Source organism: Phaseolus vulgaris, chromosome 1 (assembly GCF_000499845.2).
Source record: "Phaseolus vulgaris cultivar G19833 chromosome 1, P. vulgaris v2.0, whole genome shotgun sequence".
Taxonomy (NCBI): Eukaryota; Viridiplantae; Streptophyta; class Magnoliopsida; order Fabales; family Fabaceae; genus Phaseolus; species Phaseolus vulgaris.
The window spans coordinates 11621686-11643897 of record NC_023759.2 but is presented as its reverse complement, the minus strand read 5'-3'; the positions used below and the strand labels follow the sequence as shown (position 1 = coordinate 11643897).

Sequence of the window (22212 nt, the reverse complement as noted above, 5' to 3'; positions counted from 1 at the left end):
TATATGCAAACCATCTCAAGATTACGCTTCACTTCATTATAAAAGATAAAATATACTGTGATATCATTAGTTTCCTGTGGATACGACAACCCACGATTGTATTATAGCTGACTCGGTTCTCTTATCGAGTAAAAGAGTGATTTTTTATCGAGCTTAATTGACATACACAAAGGATTTCTGACATCTTGCTGGGGATTTACACAAATCGCTCATCAATGTGTGGATAAAGAACGTTGTTAAGTCAGTAGACGATTTAATACCCATAAGACGATCTCATGATATGAGCATCTATATGTTTTGATGATAACAATCACTATAAGATGTGTAGTGATATGACAAAGCTCACTCATATGCAGTATAAATTAAGACAAAAACAATATAGCAGACGAATAAGACTAACTAGACAATACATCAACATAAAAAGATTTTACAACAAACAACAGTTCATGCTCATAACGTTAGACAATCCAACCCTCGTTTCTATATTACAATAATATTCTAAGTGGATAATGTATCCAAAGGAAAATACTTGGAATTAAGAAGTTGCGCATGTAAGAACCTCAGATGAAAAAACACACGTTAGACGAAGCTCTCATCAGACGAAGAACGTATCAGATGAAGCTACTGAGAAGATAAGATCAGGTGATAGATCAGACAATACAATTGAGAAATATCCTATCAGACAATCTTACTGTTCATGAATATATTAGAAGATCATATCAGACGAACTCCTTGGGTAACACATGGAAGATGCACATGCTTACAAGCATTAGACGCATGCTGGAGATTGCATAGATCAAACAATGCAAGCATCTTTAATGGGTCAAACGAATCACTACGTCAGGAAAATGTCCATATTAACCTTCTTACTATTTGAATGATTTATGACACTGCCTGTTCAATTATAAATCTTATTTGATATTCTTGAATTATATGTTTTCAAATAAGATTATTGGTTAAATGATTTTATTACCTTGTGTCTTAATGATTAGTGAATGAAAAACGTTTTCCATATTGGTTTTATATGTTTTTTTATACAATTGTGCAAATAAAATAAAATTTAAAACTGTACTGAATTTTTTTGTATGAACAATATTTTCTTGTAAAGATTTCGAAAAACAAAGCATGAATATTTTTTTGTACACTACAAGAAAATCATTAAATAGAAACTAATTTTAGAGACAAAATATAATTAGTTACTACATTGACTAAATGAAATACTATTTTAGAGACTAAAAAAATTATTGTTATCTAAAGTAATTTCTATTATTAATAAAAATTTATAAACTAGTTTCTAAATTGGTATCAATTAGCTACCAAGGTTTTAACTACCAGCTTTATAGTCTAAAATAATATCTAATTTATTTAATATAGTAACTAATTTTTTTTGTCTCTAAAATTAGTTTCTATTTAATGATTTTGTTGTAGTGATATGAAAGAGTTTTCGAGATAGGTTTTAGTGAAATAATATTTAGATTAAATGTAATTATGCTTCAACATTCTCTTTTATTACTAACTTGGGTTTAATTTGAAAGAGCTTTAAACAGGAAATATCTAAGTATAGAAAACATTGATAAATCACATATATTCTAAAATATTGTTTCAGTGATACCCATGATTTAATTTTTAAATTATATTGTTTACTGATACTTATTTTGTTCCAAAAAAATTATCGAAGGGACTTAAAGACGCGTATATAGCTTAAAGCTAACTATAATTTCCTTTCTTACCAATTTGATATTATTTGTCTTAATAAAAAAGGAAAAATTGTTAAAGCATAAATGATTCACTCGCTATCAAACGTAAATCTATATTTGAATATATTTGCTATAATTACCCATAACCAAGACTCTTTTGACTTCATAGGACGACATCGTAAAATTTTTAAATACATTGTTCATACATTATCGTCTTATCCCAAAGAAAGAAGTTACACTCTCTAAAAAAAACATACATCCTAACTAGATTTTAGATTTTATATGCTCATTTTGGTGTTCTCAATATAACTAAACTAGCCGTAGAGAAAAATGTTGTCCTTCACCAAACAAAAAGAATTAAAGTGAACTTATGAGTAAAAAGGGTCACCATATATAAGTCAAACACTCGGTCACAATAATACACTATTTTTGTCACCTAAAAAAAAATATAAGTCCTTGTTTTCATAATTATTTCCTACTATATGACACCTACGTTATCTTGTCAAAGGTCCACTCACCACTCAATAGTTGTAGCTTCCCACATATTTTATAACCTCTACTTCCATAACTTCTCTTTAAATAGATTATCTTCTTTCATAACCTCTACCAACCCATGCCAAATTTATTCTAATGTATACTCTTTTATAATCTCTAACAAACTATTCTAAAATACATTTTTTATTGCTTAAAATCTTTGTAAAGTATAGCAAAGAGCTTCATTAAATAAGCTATGAAACATACAAAATTTGTTATTAAAATTTCAAACAATAAAAGAGAATGTACTCCAAACATTTCGAATGCACGCAAGCACTATGACCAATTCAACAAAATAGAAGCAATTATGTAAATAGAAAGATTTTTAAAACAAAGCTATCGATAATAGTATAAATAAGCTTGTTACCGTGCAAGCGTTTCACTACAAGAAGTTTATTCTGCATGATATATACCCGTACTGTGCAAGACCACAATAAAATTCTTAGCACAAATCTACTTTTAACCTAAGGCAACTAAAAAAACACAATTTCTCATGCGTTTACAGCACCTGTTCTATACTAAAAATTAATCTAGGAAGTAGGTAGCTCCCTGTAATCAACCTGCTCTTCTTCCTTGTCTGCTGAAGCTTCAAGGTTTTGCCCTGGAGCAGGAGCATAAGCCCAACAAATAGCAAGAAAGTATATGTAGTTAATTACTCCCACGATAGTGAGCAATGCATAATAGTAATTCAAATGGCCCCTGTTAATGTTAGTTGATAACCAGCTCTCCTTCCCTCCAAAACTAGTGACCTTGTCTACTATGTTCACCAACACACTTCCCACTACATTAGCAGCAGCTAGCTCAAGAGTGAAAAGAGCCATTGCAAAACTAGACATGGTCTTGGGGAAATAAGTGTAGAAAAACTCAACCTGCGCAACAGGGTTAAAGGCCTCACCTATTCCAAGCAAAACAAACTCAGGAACCAACCATAAAACGGACATGTTAATTACAGCACTAGGTTGGTCTTCAAAGCCTTGTTCAATGGCTGCATTTCGTCGCATAGTTTCAACTAAAACTGATGTTGCCTTAGCTGCACAAACAAACAACAATCCTATCCCAATTCGTGTTTTACAACTGAATCCTCTAGGAAGGCCCCAGTATTTTGCCAGTAGAGGAACCATTATGCGGTCATATGTTGGAATGACTATCGATAATGTGATTACCATGATAAGAGTGAAGGACCCTGCAGGCATCTTGAAATTGCCAACTAACCTTCGGTCCAGGGTAGTTGCTTGGAGAGTAGAGAATGAGCTTTGGGAAACCATCATAAAGATGCCCGTGGACCACATAGGAAGCACTCTGAGCAACGATTTCAGTGACTCGACCTGTCCCACTGTGCATTGGCTCCATGGATCTGAAACTGATCCAGCAGGGTTTGATAGAGTCTCAGGAGTTTTTATCATGCAAGCTTTGTTCAAACACCTATAAGATAAGATAATGTTAATTTACTCAAAGAATTTAGTTAAATCCCTTATTTATTTATTTCTTATAGATCCCCCATAATTTCTCTACAATATCTACTTACTATTTATTTCATTAATTGACAGATTTGAGTGGCGGTAAATTAATCATGTACAAAGCAAAGTTGCCATGTACAATTATAGGCAATGTTTCCTTGTACAACGTTAAAGATTCTAGTTAAATGAGAATCTCTCGATGATGAGAGGCTTTCAGACAAATCTTATAGGAGGAACATTTCTATATGATGGAGTTACTCTGAACACCCAGAGAAACAGAATTTATCAAGAGGAACAGAATCATTCCTAACAAAGAAAGAAAGACAATACAAAATTACCTTGAACTAAGTCAATAAATGATTGTCACTATTCAGTATATGATGATAGTTGGAGATATCATTAGCTGTTTCTCACTTAAAAAATATAGGGGGAAGAAGTATTTGCGAAGTGAAACTGAAAGGAAATTGCATAATAAGGGCAAGCACAGTTACCTAAGGCTATCACTAGGAACCGTCAGCTCAGAATCGAGGTCTTTATAGTATTGACCAAAGTTGCAATCAGGAAGACTAAGTTTTCTGTTCTTTACAGATACTACAGCTACTTGTACAAAACTAGTGAGTAAGCTGTGACCTGGCTTCTCTTTGGCATAGAAGGGAGAACCAATGATGAAACTGACAGCCGATATGAACATTAGCAAAGCAGGTAAACCAAATCCAATTTTCCATCCCAGATTTTCTTGAATGTACACAATTATACTCAATGCAATAATGGTTGATACTGCAATTGAGGTATAATACCAATTAAAGTAGCTATCCAAGAGCCTCTCATCATTAGATCCTTCTTTAATTGTCAGTTGATCTGCTCCAAATGCTATGGAACAAGGTCTGACGCAACCAGCTCCAATGGAAATTAATCCCAAGGAAAGGAATAGAACAGCTAGTTGGGCTGCTGTGGCAGAGTTGCAGGCTAGCATGATGGATTCACAGGAAGGTCTTAGCTCTGGGATCATGGCAGTTAACCACAAAATGATTAAGCCCTGTGAGAGACAACAAATATAATAACAGCATTGTGAAAATAAAACATCATGAAAGCTTTGTTCTTCTGAAAAATCTATCCTACATTTCCCCGGGAAACGAAGCAATGAAACATTTATGAAGCACACTTTGAATCACAAAACCAAGCCATGGCTGATGACTTTAGCCTACACCAGCTAAAGTAATTACAGTCTACAGATAATAATTACTGTTTCAGCTATAGCCAGGGAAATTATTAAATTTATGTAAGTCCAAGAAAGGTTATCATTTAAAAAAAAGATTATGCTACTTTGCGAGTATCTTGGATTGGATTAAGTTGCCTGAAGCAACTTTCTGAGCCAAGTTTTACCAGGTTTTTTTTAATCATGACAAACAGATAAAGTTGACAGAAAGATTCGCATTCTCACCAACTCCAACCAGTGTATTGTTTTCTCTTTTGTAAAAAAAATATAATTAGAATGCCTGTCAGTGAATAAACCGTGAATTACCCATAAATGCTAAGATCTTTGGCTTCAATAATAGTAAAAGTCATAAAGTAATTTTTAATTGATTAACTGACTAGAAATCTTTAGACTATTTTTTTTTCGAAATTATACTAAAAATATAGTCTGAAAAATTCAAATTTCTAATTTTTAAAGATATCATAATTAAAAGTAAAGTAACTTTAGAAGTCTATCAACATTATTATTCAAATCGATAGAGTTGACGAGATATTATGAATATAAAAAATTGGAATAAAAGAAGAAATATATGAAAATTTTCAGTTATTCTAAAAAATTTCTAAAATTTCAATTTATTTTATAATCACTATATGAATATACCATTTAATCATAAAACATTTTTAAATTTTTTATAAAAATAAATTACTCCTTAAAAATCTTCCCTGGTGATCATCTAACTAATTAGGCGGATGCTCCATGAAGGTTTCTAATAAACCTACAAACAATAAATACCTAACAAGAAATCCTCAAAACACAAACATTCAAAAGCTTTTACATTAAAAAACCCTCAAATAATAAATGCATAGTAAGAAATCATATTACCGGACAAAATCATTATTAGACTTAATTACAGGAATATAATCACTATTAATGAGTCTATAATTAGACTTAATTATAGGAATATAATCACTATTAATGGATCTATAATTAGTCTTAATTACAGATGTTATGTTAGAAAAAGAATCTGTACGGTTCCTGTACGGTTCTAATGCTATGGTTATATATATATATATATGTATCATTGCTATAGATGAATGACAGATTGAATAAAACAGAAAATATTCTTTCATGGTATCAGAGCACAAAACTCTGATACCCGACAAACACAAAGCAAAGGCAACGGTGCACAACCATGGCAGATGCACCATAAAAGAATAATGCCAACAAAGCAGAGCACGAAGGAGGAGGTGCTAAGAAGACCTACTCGCCATATGATCTCAACGCGAGTGACAATCCCGGAAACATAATCACGCAAGTCCAATTGCGCGGAGAAAATTACGACGAATGGGCAAGAGCAGTAAAGATCTCGCTTCGTGCCCGGAGAAAATGGGGCTTCATTGATGGAACACATATCCAACCAGAGGATGAGGCACCCGACCTTGAAGATTGGTGGACCGTGCAGTCCATGATTGTCTCTTGGATTCTAAACACAATTGAACCAAGCTTACGATCCACAGTAGCATATGCTGAGACTGCACATAACTTGTGGGAAGACATTAAAGAAAGATTCTCGGTCGTGAATGGACCTAGAATTCAACAACTAAGGTCGGACTTGTCAAGATGCAAGCAGGAGGGAATGATGGTGGCAACTTACTTTGGAAAATTGAAGGTCCTTTGGGATGAGCTTGCTAACAGTGACAAAATTCCATCTTGTACGTGTGGTGGATGCAAGTGTGGGATTGGTGCTCAGTTGAAAAAACAAAGGGAGGAGGAGAAGGTTCATCAACTCCTTATGGGGTTGGATGACGCAAGCTACGGGATAGTAAGATCAAACATTCTGGCCTCAGACCCATTGTCGTCTCTGAACCGCGTATATGCTATGTTGGTACAAGAAGAAAAAGTGAGAATGATGGCCAAATCAACGGAAGAAAGGGGGTTGGTCGTGGGTCTCGCGATGCAGGCCAACTACAAAGAAAAAGGGCGTGGAGATATGGTAGAAAAATTAATGACGTGCAGTCATTGCGGTAAAAATGGTCACGACATGAAGGGATGCTTCCAATTGATCGGATATCCCGAATGGTGGGGTGACAGACCAAAAAGTGAAGGCAAATGGAACGGGGACGCCAAGGGATGCGAAACAAAGGTAACCCGACACGTGCAAATGTGGCACACGCTAGTGGAAGCAACACAAGCCAACAATGACGACAAGAAACTTGAGATGGCAGGTCTGACCAATGAACAATGGAAGGTACTGGTTGATATGATCAGCAAACAAAAATCAAATGAATCATGGTAAGAGCATTTGGGATTTGTGGATTATTGACAGTGGGGCATCAAACCATATGACCGGGTCACTGGAAAATTTGAGTGAAAAGGAAACTATACAAGGGTGCCCCGTAGGGTTACCCGATGGTGAACGTGTTCTAGCTTGCGAACAGGGAACAATGACTCTTGAAGAAGGACTTGAATTGAAAAATGTCCTTTATGTTCCCAAATTAAAATGCAATTTACTTTCAGTACCTCAATTGACGGATGAAGAAAATTGTGTTGTAACATTCACTGATAAATTGTGTATTATACAGGACCACACTTCGAGGACGCTGATTGGAGCAGGTGAACGGAAAGATGGGCTTTATTGGTATCGTGGGGTACGGAAGACTCAAGCATGTCATGTCAAGATGGAAAATCAACTAGCACTTTGGCACCAAAGATTAGGACATCCGTCATTTAAGATTGTGCAAATGCTTCCTGATATAAGTGGGAAATGTACTCGTGATGAGTTGAATAAAGTTTGTGAAGTTTGTGAAAAATCGAAACAAACGAGAGATAAGTTTTTCTTAAGTGCGCATCAAGCTTTGAATATTTTTGATTTAATTCATTGTGACTTATGGGGTCCTTATAAAACTCCTTCATCCTGTGGTGCTTCATATTTTTTGACAATTGTGGATGATTGTTCACGGGCAGTTTGGACCTATTTGTTAAAAGAAAAAACAGAGGTATCAGTGACTTTGAAAAAAAATTTCACACTCGTTGAGAGGTAATACAACAAATGTGTTAAAATGGTTTGCTCTGACAATGGAACCGAATTCATGTGTCTAAAACAATATTTCATTCAACAAGGTATCCTTCACCAAACTTCCTGTGTCAAGACCCCGCAATAAAATGGACGCGTCGAACGCAAGCATCGGCATATTCTGAATGTTGCTCGGTCATTACGGTTTCAAGGCAATCTTCCCATTAAATTTTGGGGGGAATGCGTTTTGACTGCAGGCTACTTAATCAATCTGACACCATCCTCCATTCTAAAAGGAAAAACCCCTTATGAAGTGATCCATGGATGTGTACCCAGTTACGCGCACTTACGAGTATTTGGTTCATTATGTTATGCTCATAATCAAAATAGACAGCGGGATAAATTTGATAGTCGTAGCCGAAAATGTGTGTTTGTCGGGTATCCATATGACCAAAAAGGATGGAAATTATTTGATTTGGAAACAGAAACTTTCTTTGTCTCTCGTGATGTACATTTTTTCGAAAATAAATTTCCATATTTTGAAGCCAAAAAGATGGACACTGCACCACCATTGCAAAACCCAATTATTGCCAACTCTTTAGAACCTGGAACGGACCCACATTTTCTTCATGAAGTTGCCTCCTCAAACCTAGATGAATGCATCGTCAACCAACCCATTGCATCTCCTATCCCAGCCAAGGAGGATGCTACCCTCACAAATGACTTCGACCACACTATCAACGACTCCGATCCGTGTATAAAAGCCTCGACGCTACCCGCGGATCCACCGCCGCGTCCGACGGAGACGGCGCCGTCGGTTTCTTCACCACCGTTGACGGCCGCGGTTCCCCTTGGGCGAGGGCATCGCGCGAAGCTGCCTTCCGTACGGTTACGCGATTTTGTCGCAGCCACCACGATACCGTCAAGCCCCTCTGTTCCGTCACCTCCTTCAACAGAATCCTCAGGTGTTTCGTATCCTATACATGATTTTGTGAATTGTGATTCCTTTTCTAAACATCATCAAAGTTTTCTTGCCTCTTTACACACCGAGCAGGAACCCCTGTTCTTTTCTCAAGCGGTCCGAGAACCCCGGTGGCGTGATGCTATGGCACAGGAGATTCATGCTCTCGAACTCAATGACACCTGGAAACTCACCGCTCTCCCTCCTGGAAAGAAGGCACTTGGGTGTAAATGGATCTACAAAATCAAATACAACTCGGATGGAACAATTGAAAGATTCAAGGCTCGATTGGTAATTCTTGGCAATCATCAAGTGGAGGGTTTGGATTACAACGAGACGTTTTCTCCTGTCGTAAAGACGGTAACCATTCGCACAACTCTAGCAGTAGCAGCCGCAAAAGATTGGGAGCTTCATCAGATGGACGTTCACAATGCGTTTCTCCATGGTGATCTTGATGATGAGGTTTATATGAAACTCCCTTCTGGCTTCCAAGAATCTCAACCAGGGGCAGTGTGCAAGCTTCAAAAGTCTCTATATGGCCTCCGACAGGCCCCCAGGTGTTGGTTTGCTAAACTATCTTCTTCTCTCACTCGTTACGGCTTCCAACCATCCCCGAAGGATCATTCCCTGTTTACTCTCAATAATAATGACATACAGTTGGTTGTGCTAGTCTACGTTGATGATCTTGTGATTGCAGGGAATAATGGTACTGCCATCCAATGTTTTAAAGGCTACTTAAATCAATGCTTTCATATGAAAGATTTAGGCCGCCTCAAGTACTTCCTGGGGGTTGAAGTTGCTCGCTCCCCAACGGAATCTTCCTTTGTCAGAGGAAATATGCCTTAGATATCATTACTGAAGTCGAATTGTTGGGTGCGAAGCCCGCCACTACACCATGTGAAAAAAATCACAAATTGAGCTCCGCTACTGGTTCTTTTCTTTCTGACCCGGCTACTTATCGTAGACTTGTTGGGAGGTTAATTTATCTGTGTTTCACTCGACCTGACCTTGCCTACAGTGTCCAAGCTTTATCTCAATTTATGCAAAATCCACGCTCCGAGCATTGGCAAGCTGCTCTTCGTGTTGTTCGATATTTAAAGGGGCATCCTGGACCAGGAATACTCCTACCTCGAGAGAACAACTTACAACTCTTTGGGTGGTGTGATTCTGATTGGGCAAGTTGTCCACTGACACGGAAATCTCTCACCGGATGGTTTATTCAACTCAGCACTTCCCCAATCTCTTGGAAAACCCAGAAACAACAAACGGTTTCTGCCTCCTCTGCTAAGGCTGAATATCGATCAATGGCTAAGACCACCCGAGAATTAAGGTGGATTAAAGACATTCTCGCTTCTCTACAGGTTCCTCATCCTGACCCAATTCGTCTTTATTGTGATAGTCAAGCAGCACTTCACATTGCTAAAAACCCGGTCTTCCACGAACGCACCAAACACATTGAAGTTGACTGCCACCTTGTTCGAGATGAAATCATTCACAAGCGCCTTCTTCCATCCTATGTGCCCACACATACACAACTAGCTGACCTTTTCACCAAAGCTCTCGGTGCTAAAAAGTTTGGAGCCATCTTGGTCAAGTTGGGCATTCAAGACTTACATGCTCCAACTTGAGGGGATATTACCGGACAAAATCATTATTAGACTTAATTACAGGAATATAATCACTATTAATGAGTCTATAATTAGACTTAATTATAGGAATATAATCACTATGGTTATATATATATATATGTATCATTGCTATAGATGAAGTACAGATTGAATAAAACAGAAAATATTCTTTCAAATCATCATCCAAAATTCTAGGTAGTTTAGTTTAGTTTACTAGCTATTACTGATATTTGATTATTGTTTGAGTAGACTTACAAGAAGGCTGGAGAATGATCCAATAGAAATGACGAGGAATCGACCCAAGTAAGAATCGGAGAGAAAGGCGCCGCAGATGGACAAGACGTCGGAGGTGGCAGACCAAGCGTAAATTATGCTTGTGCCCTTGGCAATAGGAATGCCGTAATCGTTCAGCAGGTACAGTATCATGTTGGGCATGATCCCGTAGCTCGCCACTCGCTCCAAACACTCGTTCACTGATCCATTCCGCAATCAACGTGAGCAAAACGACATCGTTGATCAATAAAGAGTGAGTGAGTGAGTGAGAAATACCTATGATGAAGGGCATGGTTCTCAAACCACCTTTTCTTATCGGCGGAGAGGAAGAGGAAGAAGATTGAGATGAAGTGCCATTTTCCAAGAGCTTCTGCTCTGCAGCAACAGAGGACTCCATTTGTTTGGTTTTGGTTTTGGATGAGGTACACAGTGAAAGAGATGAGGGGAAGTTGAAGTTAATACCACATAAAGATAGTGTCACGCTATCCTCGCCGATCTCGAGTTTAACTTTTTAACTATTTTTTAGTAGTTTTTCAATCATAAATAGACACGTGCCTCCTCTATGTTGCTTCAAATTTTTTTCTTAAATTACAATATTCACAATGACGTATGTGGGGAAAGTTAGATAAATGGTACAATTTTTCGTTTTTTTTTTCGAATTTAAAATATTTTTTAAAAACTACATTAATAAATAAGTGTGCATGAAAAATATCACTTTAAAATAAAGAAATAGAGTTTAGGTCCCTGTTGTGATTAATTTCTTTTAAAATTAGAAATTATGCTTTTATAAGCAATTTTCAATTTTTTCTTGCAGTACTTTTTTTTTAAAGTGTTATTTTTTTAATTTGTTTATTGAAGTCGTATTCTACAAAATAATTTTTTTTAAAATTTTCATTGAAGTCGTGTTTGCAGTCATGATTTTCATCCTATTTTTTTTTTGTTTTTCATTTTTTTAATTCTGTTATGTTTTTATGACTTAAAAAATATAATTAGTTATGATCATTATTGACATTTTCATTTTATTCGCATGATTACTAATATTGACTTTCCTTTGAAAAAGGTTACCTTTTATATGATGTCATTAACAATCTTTTTATACGCAAGAGTTGTATTATTTTATTGTTAATTAATTAATTATTCTTTAATGTAGGTGGTCTCGTCCACCAAAATATCATATTATTACTTTCTACATTTCTTATTAAAATATCAGATTTCTTCTCAAAAGTTGTATGGTTTTTTTAATTAATACAACATTTTTTATAAAGTTTTTAATTATAACATTAACAATTTATATCAGATAAAAAAAACCCTACAAATTACAAATTTCTATTTTCACTTGTTAAAATATTCATTTTAAAAAAATAAATTATTTTTTTATAAACAATTAAATCTTATAACAAAAATTAGTAAAACATTCTTTTTAATGTTTTTAATGATAACATTATTTCAAATCTAAAAAAAATATTAACTAAACATTATCAAATTTTATTTCCATTCTGTAAAAATATTATTTACAAATAAAAAACTATTTCTTATAAACAATTTAATTTTTAAAAACTAATAACTATCTACATTTATTATTAAAAATTTAAATTTATTCTCTAAACTTTTTCTGCCTTTTTAAATTACTATAACATTTAATTCTAACATCAATAATTTATGTAAAATAAAAAATAACCTACATAATACAAATATTCATTTTAAATAAATAAATCTATTCTCTTATAAATAATTAAATGTTAAAAAAAATAACTATGTACATTTATTATTAAAAATATAAAACAATATTTATGTAAACTTTTTCAGTTTTCTTTAATTACTACAACATTTTTTTAATTATTTTAATTATAACATTAATAATTTATGTTAAATATAAAAAAAACCTAAACTTTACAAATTTATATTTCCATTCTGTAAATCATTAATTTTATATAAATAAGTATTTTTCTTAAATGTTAAAAAAATAATAACTATCTACAAAAATTAAAAAAATAAATCAAATAAAGAAATTAGAAACAACATTAATTTACTAACTCATTAACATAATTAACTAAACTAAACCCTAAACAAATTATATTGCAAAACAATAATCATCCAAGCAGAAATTAAAAACAAAAAGTTAACATAAAAAAATAAAAAACCTGAAGAATAGCAGTGAAGAACAGCACAATAGGGAGCACAATGGGGATGAAGAACACACCAGGAGAGTGCCTGAAAATTAAGCAAATTAAGCAACCCAGAAAATTTCACAAAGCTCACAAAAAATTAGAATATAATCGATTATCCCATCAGTTACAAACAAAGGATAATCGATTATCCAAAAAAATCAAGCATAATCGATTATTGAACAAGGCAAAAAACAAGCTTAATCAATTATCACCATTTATGAACGCTTAAGATAATCGATTATGTCTTGAATTTTTAACACATAATCGATTACTGGCTTTGCATAATCGATTATCAACTCCATAATCGATTATGTGGCCAGAGTTTTTTCAGCCATATTCGATTAAGCACCATTGAAGCAAAGTCATATGCTCACCTGAGATCAACCAAGCACCTGAGATGAACCAAGCACAACGTTAGTGAACCCCTACCACACACTCTGATGCCTTACTAATCTCTCCAACCCCAGTACAACTCAACACATATGAGGACAAGCTTCGGTTTCAGTTTCTTTGGTTTCTTTGATAAGTGAAACAGCCATGCATGGTTTTATATACTCAACAACCAACTTAATGCACACCTACTCCTCACCCACTGCATTCACAGTCTTCAATGGTCAAACGATTCCTGAGCCAAGTCAAGAATCTCACGCTTTGATGTGGCATGCATGCAGGGGGCAGTGGTTTGTCCTGGAGAGGAGAAAAGCAAGGGCACAAGGGTAACTTCCTAGCTGTGATGTGGCACTCCCTCTGATGATCCCTACTTTCTCTTCATCTTGGAGAAGAGCCCAAATTCACTTCACTTTCTCCGCGCTTCCTCCCTCACCCGCATTGAACGCTGGAAGCAAACGGGGTGGTACTGAGATTTCCGTCGTCGACAACAGTACCACCCCTTGAACCAAACATAGCCTTAAGAAGTACATTTGACATTGTAGCAAAAGGAGGTAATTTCTAAAACACATGCATAACTGAATTACATTATTTTTTATATACATATTTTACCATAATCATTCTAACAACCTTTTTGTAATTTTCTTTTATTTTTTGTGGACTCTTATCCTACATAGAATATTAGGTATATGAGTTTTTGTGTTCCTTTTTTTTTTGTAGTAGAGGACATAAGAGGAATTGATAAACATGGGTTAATTGCATAAAGACGACATGAGAGGAAGAACATATAGATATTGGCCACAATATCATGAAAAGTGGATTGTCATGTAGAATAATCGATATAACCACCTAATTCAAGGACAATCGTTCAACGAAAATGGTCATTTGCGTGACATTGCACTATATATGCAATGATTCATCCAACATATTATCTCCTACATTACACCTCAACAAACATTTATGGCAGAGGATTATTTTTGTTAAGACACTAGACAATCTAGTTAGCATTAGATGATTCTTTAACTCACTAAAGGGTCTCATGGTAAGAGACTCTAAGTATGTTTTGATAATAACAGAAAACTATAAAGATGTGGTATCATTTCCAACATCACTATTAAAAATGCAAAAGTAACTTATCAGACGACAAGTTTCAATATATACATGTCATATCCAAGAAAGAGAAAGAGGATGTTATCCAAGTATTTAACATTGTCAAATACAATATATTCATGACAAACGGTCAAAGCTCTCTACTGAACAATTGCTAAAGTCTAAGTCTGAAAGCATCTAAAGAAGAAGAGCAAGACTCACTAGACGTTGAGTGAACAAGAACAAGTTATAGAACGTGTTATAAGAAGTCTTAGTTGAAAGCGTCAGACGATGTCTCGAAGAAACTTGCTAGACGATGTTCAAACTTGAAAGAGCTATACGAAGATCTCACAAAGCATGATAAATGATATGTATAGAAGAACTCAATGGACTAAGCTCATTACACAATGCTAAAGAAAGCTAACACAATTGATAGACAATGAAAGTTTTACAACACGTCAGGCGTTGATCAAACCAACATGACAAACGATGATGCGAGTTGGACGATCTTCAAAGGGAAGTTCCCAAACTTAGTACTTACATTCTATAATTGTTCTCAAATTCTTTCTATACTCGTTTTGATATTGAATAATAAATTAAATAAAAAATAATAGTTCAAACCAAAAATATAATGTGTTTATAAATTGATATAGAACACAAACATAATATGAATATATTCTCTGCTTTAAAGGCTAAATGAAAGAAAACATTTTTTCGAATACAACTGCGACTCGTCGATTAAATTCAAATTTGTATTAGAAATATTACAAAAATTACAGCACACATGTATCACACATTAAAAAGGTTTTTTGAAATATGTTTAGTGAAAAATATTCAAGATAAATTATGTTTCTACTGAAAATAATTAATATAAGTATAAACCTGGAATATCTTGATAATATTTTTAAATTAATATCTAAGAATAGAAAGACTTGATAATTCAAATATATTAGAAGATATTGTTTCATTGATACCTATGAATTATTATAATGATTATTAAGTTCATTCATACTAATAATGTTTCCATAAATTGTCAAAGGAACACAAAGACGTGTACTAAGTCAATATCCAAAGTTTCCATACTCAACATCTCATTAAGAAAACCATGAAGTTGATGAATGAGATTCATGCAAAGCATCATTCAGACATTTCTTAGAGGAAATACAAGCAATGAATTCATTCTGAAAGCAATCGTGTGGCAAAATGTCTTCATAGCTCATATCAAAACATTCCTATTTCAACATCTAATACGAGAATGGAATATATGCAATGAAATGTGTAAGAAGATTCAAATAAATAAAGCATAACGTTCTTGTTCATTTAGTTAAGGAACGAATGCGTATGTGATAAAGAAATGGAGAATGTGATTCAAGATTTTCCATATATATCTTCAACGTTCAAACAACCACAAGTAAAGAAGGAATTCAATGTTCATTGATGCAAACATCAAATGATAATGACACGCAAATATTGACAAAGCTAAAGTTTCCTTATCAAGCGTCAACTGCATTCAAGAAGAAACAACGTGACATGATTAAATAAAGATTTAGTCACAAAGAGTTGAAGGGTTAACGTTAACATCAGAAGATTAAAAGGAAACAATTCAAATTGTTTCACATGCTTAAAGACACGTAATATATAATCATAGCAAAAATTGTCATATATAGTGTCTGATAAGAAGATGATGATGAACAACAGATCACAACGAAGGATATTGTTGAAAATACTCAATATTACAACATTGAAGATAGAGTTTCCAAGGCGCATAAGAATCAATCAGATTAAAGAGTTTCCATATCCAAAGTTTAACAACTATGTGAACAAGAGAATAAATCAAAGCTTCAGCAGTCATAATCTGAAAGTTATATAAAGACTTTGAAGATAGAGAAGACAACACATAGAACACATGATACCAAGCATTCATAACACGATCATATTCTCAGCGTGAATAGTCTTTCTATATTACATTTCATATTTGTTGATTAGAGCACTTATTGTTTGGGGAGTGAGTCATGAATTGTAAATCCTTCACTGTGTGAAGATAACCCTGCGCGTTTTCATTGTTGCTCTCGATTTGAGAGTTTTTCTCACTTGTTGAGAGGTTTCGATCTCAGTGGGAGATTAAGACTGGTTACTTGGAGAGGTGTAGAATACTTGTACCTAAAGAGGTGTAGAATACTTGTACTTGAAGAAGTGTAGAATACTTGTACCTGGAGAGATGTTGAATACTTGTGTTAGTAAAGGCTCTTAAGCGAGTTGCTTGAGAGGACTAGACATAGCCTAAGTCTTGGGTGAACCAATATAAATTTTGTGTGAACTTCTCTCTCCCTGTCTTTTATCTTTTAGATATTGTATTTGTTTTAATAATTTTCAGGTACTCAAATTGAGTTCGAACTCTATTTAACGCCCCCATTCTCAAGCCAACTATATCTTCATACTTTTCCAACAGTATAACACGTCTCTCATGCCTAATCAATCACAACATCAACCACAATATCAACATATTGGATATTCTTCTAATGCTAAATAATTTCAACCTCGATATATGTTAATCATTTTAATTTTAATTTTCAACCACCTTCAATGTTTAGATACATGAATAACCTTCACACTATGTTTGGTCCTGATCTTAACAACAAGTTCCTTCTTCATTTACCATGTTTCCATCTCAAAATTCATCTATGGATTGTTATCAATCAACCATTTTTTCACAAACGTTCGATAATGCCAGTAAGGACCACGAAAAGGAATAAAATGACTATGAAGATGAAGAATAAATCGTATTGTCACCTCAACCATGAACTAAACATGAAGCATATAGAAGACTTATGACACAATAATGAAGACCACCTTGTGGCCTTCATTCTCATAGATAAATTTGTGTACAAGCTCAATAAGCATTTCGCCTGTCTCAACCATATGTGCGTGTTTGAGGATTATAGGAATGGCTATGCTCCTAATTTTTTATGCTTTAGTCAAGAAAAATGAAGAATCTGCCAAACCCCACCATCACGGTTCATTGGAAATTGAGTGGATTCATTATGAGAATAATTTTATTCACACACTTGGTAACTTCAAATCATAAATTCTTGAACTCTAATAATAGATAAATTAATTGTTTTAATTAATATTTTTTTAATTTGACTTATTTGGGTCTTAATTGTTATTTTTTTAGTTCTGTGTTTTTAACCCAAGTTGTTTCTTTTGAATCAAAATAGGAAATGCAATTTGAGATAAAGAATTAGAGAATTAAATATGCAAATTATCTCAGAAAAAGAATTGAAAGCAAATCTTTTGCGAGGATATTCTTTCAAAATTCTACAATTAAAACTCATATGCAAAACCCTTAAAATAGAACAAATGTACTTTGAAGATATCATTCAAGAAAATCTTTTGCAATATATCTCACCGTAGTGGTGGAATCAATTACAATCAATGCAAAAATCTAAAGAAAAATTGGAAAAAATATATCTGGAACAGAAGCAAGAATAAAATCTGAGATTGATTGAGAATGGAGATATTTGTTTAATAATATGAAACAGAAAAGGAAATTTCTAATAATTGTAAAACAATATCATGAGGAAGCCTAAACCATTTTGGTTGATTTCTTTGTAATTCTCCATTGAGTTATGAGAATCTTCAATAAAAGTTTCATTTTTCAATTCTTCGTAGCAGTTATTTTAATCTTTTGATCCCTTGAAAAACTGGTGTTTGCAAGAGGTTGTACTTGAACGCGTGATTGAAAGTCTCCTTGTCTTAAATTTTAGTTTCTTAGTCAGTTTGCATTGTTCTAATTAATTTCTTAGGCGCATAATTCAAGAGAGACGAGAGAAACATTCCATGAGTACACGCATGGATACAAGTGGGGTATTGAATACATCAGTATACGCATGTTTTGCTGACAAGATTCAATTGAATTGGATTAACGCATGTTTGATTTAGTTTAATCCTATGTGAGAATTGAAGGGTGATCATTTTTAGGTAACCTGTGCGGAACTCCTTAGTGGAGAAACTTGGGAGTCAACGTGCATTCTCTACTGTTTTAAATTCATCTTTTATATTTCTATGCTAACAATGACCACCCTTTTTTCCTTACTATTATTACTAATTTTCATTGCTTGTAGATAGGTTTTGAATTATGTTCATTAAACTCGCTATAGGATTCTATGGAAGACGACTTGGGGTGTCATCTGACCACTTTTATACTATAATTTATCTAGTGTTAGGTAGTCTATCATTGCGTCAGACAAACTACGTTGTAATCTTTTTAATTTGACTTCTAAACGACAACTATCAACCCACCTCCGAAGAAAAAGCAAGGTATATGTACTATCATATACATCAAACTTGATAACATGGGCCACTAATTGTTATATATTGCACATGCCAAAATCGGAAGCAGCAAATGCTACGTAAGTTTAGAAAGATTTCAAATATACAACATTTAGTGAAATGCTTTTGAAAAATAGAAAGATAAATTCTATTTGATTTTGAAATTTGGTTTGGATTATTTCAATTTCATTTAAAGTTTGATTCACTTCAACATTTATCATATATGCAGGTTTAGAAAGTTTTTGAATTTAAGTTACGAGTAAGGTTCTAGTTTAAAAGGTGTTTTGAATTGAGATTATGAGATTAAGTGTACATGATATTACCTATTTGGTTTAATGATGATTGTTATTGATTAATACTTTTAAATTGTTTCCAAAAAAATATTTACAACACTAAAGATGTGTAGTAACATCAATTCCAAAATTTTTTTATAAAGCGTTTAAGGTAAAACAAAGGTGTTACACTACAAGATTCAAGTAGAATTCAAGATTAGAATAACCAAGCTTATAAAGCGTTTAAGGTAAAACAAAGGTGTTACACTACAAGATTCAAGTAGACTTCAAGATTAGAATAACCAAGCTTCAACGTTTAAGATATACAAATATAGAAGGATCTTGAACTTCAACATCAATAGATAAACATTTAAGAAGTGTAGAAATCTTTCGATTAGAAGTTTCCTCTTAGAACGTTTTAAGTCAGAAAAATGAAGTACAATATGCAAGATTCAAGAAAACCTAAAGAATAGAATATTCAAGCTTCAACGTTCGAATATATACAAGTAAATAAATAACGGTATCATATTAATCACAAAGGCACTCAAGATTGTTGAAATAAGGGGAAACTAAGTTCAAGAGGGGTGAATTGATGTGAGTTGATTTTTATATGTTTTCATTTATGGTGACACTTTTACTTAAGGTTGAGATTTTAACAATTAATGGTGAGGACCTAAGAAAGATTCCCACTAGACACGAACTTAACCAAGTGGTTAAGTAAGTGTGAATGTGCACTTCACAGAGAGAAAGATGAAAAAACAAGATATGGTGACAATGAGATGCAATTGTGGAATTGAAAAATGGGCACAAGGTAACATCAATGGTGGTCATGGCCTCCCAAATAATGCACCATACTCATGATTATGAGTAAAACCCAAGAGCAACAAAGAAGAGAAACTAAAAGACAAACACATAAAAAGGAATGGAAAAATGGAAGGAAAATGGAATGAGAAAAATTATGATGGTGGGTGAGAAATGTCACGCCACTTGGAGGGTGATGTGCTCCAAGATGAGTGTATTGACCGCCACTTGAGAGTTTCCCAATCACACAAGATAAGACCTCAAACCTAAGAGGACATAAGTCTCACTAAGAGCTCACACAATTTGTGCAGAGTTTCTTTACTTTATTCAAATTCAACTTGTAAAATACAATGGGTAGGTCTCCTATTTATTGGTGAAGGAGCCTTGGAAAACAAACAAGAGGGGTAGGATGGGAAAAGGAAAAAAAGGGGCAGCCTTAGGGTTTGACTAAGTCAAACCCGCACTCTAGGCTTGTACTTCTAGAAACTAGGTTGCTTCCTAAAGGGCTAAGAACAAGCTAAAATGCTAACTACACCAAAAGGAAGACCAACATATTATTTAAAACATATTATATCTCCTAAGAAGACCAAAAGAAAGAACAGTTGATGCTCTGGTTTATGACTATATCCTATGGTCGGGTCCATGAGATCCTTGGTGGGGTCTTGAATTTTTTGCTGAGATGACTGCTCGCCATGTGCTTTGTCTTTTTCTTCCTTGGTCATCTTCATAGCTACTTGGTTTGTATCATGCCCTCAAGTTCGAGAGAATTCGACCTCGAATTTAGAACTCCTGTAGATAACATAGTTAGTTTGTTCACATATAACATAGTGCAAGGATTGGGATGTGAACTCAACTTATGTTCCTTAATTGTGGGAGCGCAGAAGATGGGTTTCTATATACATACGAAGTTTGAAAAGAATGTTTGTGAATGAAAAATCTTTGTGATGAAAGTCCTCTTAAAAGGTGGAAACCTTTAGGAGGTGTTTGAAAATCATCCCTAAAATTATGTAAGAACTATGGTAAGTAGGTAGAAACCTTTGGTAATGAAAAAGAGAAGGAAGAAGTATACAGTGAAGGTACAATTATTTTTGTAAGGTCTAACAATATGAGACCCTTTTTACTTTCCTCGACTTTAATTTAATTTTCTTTTTTTGTTTTTATTTGAATTTGGTCTTGATTTACCTCTTGTAACATTATGGTTCTTTTACGTGGACAATTGGCAGCTATGTGCCCAAAACCTAAACATTTAAAATATTTTGTGCTTGAAGTTTTGGTGGGTGACTTAGGGGTAGACGTAGAAGGATTGTGTTGAGAAACATTTTGGTGAGAAGTGATGTCTTTTGAAAAATGGGAAGGAGAAGTTTTTGGAGAAATGTTGTTTGCACCCTTCCTGGAAGATTTGTAGAAACCATCATTAGGAGTATTTTTGAAAATTGTTTTCTTTGAAATTTGTGATTCCACCTTGATGGCTAGGTGAACCAACTTCTTTAATGAAGAATACTCATATACTTCTACAACATCTCAAATTTCTCTCTTCAAACCACTCATAAACCAAGTTATCTTTGACTCCTCACTATAAGGCATATTAAATTTAGTCAAAGTTGTTTCTAACTCTTCAAAATATTCCTTTACCGTCCTAGGTCCTTGGCGTTGGAGCTTCAACAAGTGTTCCTTCCTATGAGGAGGAACAAACTACACGCACATACATTCTTTCAAATGATACCAAGAGACCACGACTGACCTCTTGTTTAGCCCAATGTCCAATACAGTTTATTGCCACCATTGTGTGGCACAATCTAAAAAAACTAGGGAAGCTAACCTAACCTTTTGGTCCTCGGTGACCTTATACACTTTAAAGAGTTTTTCAATTTTAGCTTCCCATTATAAATACAAAGTAGGGTCATTGTAACGACTAAAACTAGGTAACTTTACAAAATTGAAAGAATGTTGTGGTTGTTGTTGGTGTTGAAGATGCCGGTTTGCAAAATTGTGTACTTGCCAATCATGTTCTTGACTCCTATAGTGCATGGAATGTCTAGTTGCTCTTGGTGGCTCTCAATCTCCTTTCTTGAGTTTGCCTTGCTTGAGCTTCTTCTAGTCTTTGCAATCTTTTCGCTAGTTGGCTTATTTCCTCATCTTTGTGGACCATTCACTTCTTGACCTCCACAAGTTCTCCCAAAAGATGGGCTTTCTGATGTGATTGTGGTTTTGAAGATTCACCTAAAGACAAATGACCCATAATGTTGGCACAAAAGAATCAAACAATTAGTGAAAAAGAAGTTAGAATACACTCCCTCAAGTTTGCGTCACTTTTGGTGAAAAGAAATCAAGAGGAGAACACTCAAAGCACTCAAAAGAATTTTATCCTCTTAAAAAAGATCTTTCTTGGTGTTGAAAATTTTTCT

The 22212-nt window shown here is 34.2% G+C and overlaps 1 protein-coding gene across 1 annotated transcript; it reads right to left on the bottom strand.

Annotated features, from left to right (window-relative positions):
- Positions 1–2553: 2553 nt before the first annotated feature.
- LOC137813574 (protein NRT1/ PTR FAMILY 1.2-like) lies at positions 2554–11257 on the bottom strand. The gene is made up of 4 exons (XM_068615908.1): positions 11035–11257; positions 10741–10958; positions 4180–4724; positions 2554–3653 (listed from the first exon to the last, which is right to left on the bottom strand). Exons 1-4 carry the CDS (start codon positions 11153–11155, stop codon positions 2762–2764), a joined length of 1776 nt encoding a protein of 591 aa, XP_068472009.1. The 5' UTR covers positions 11156–11257; the 3' UTR covers positions 2554–2761.
- Positions 11258–22212: the final 10955 nt, after the last annotated feature.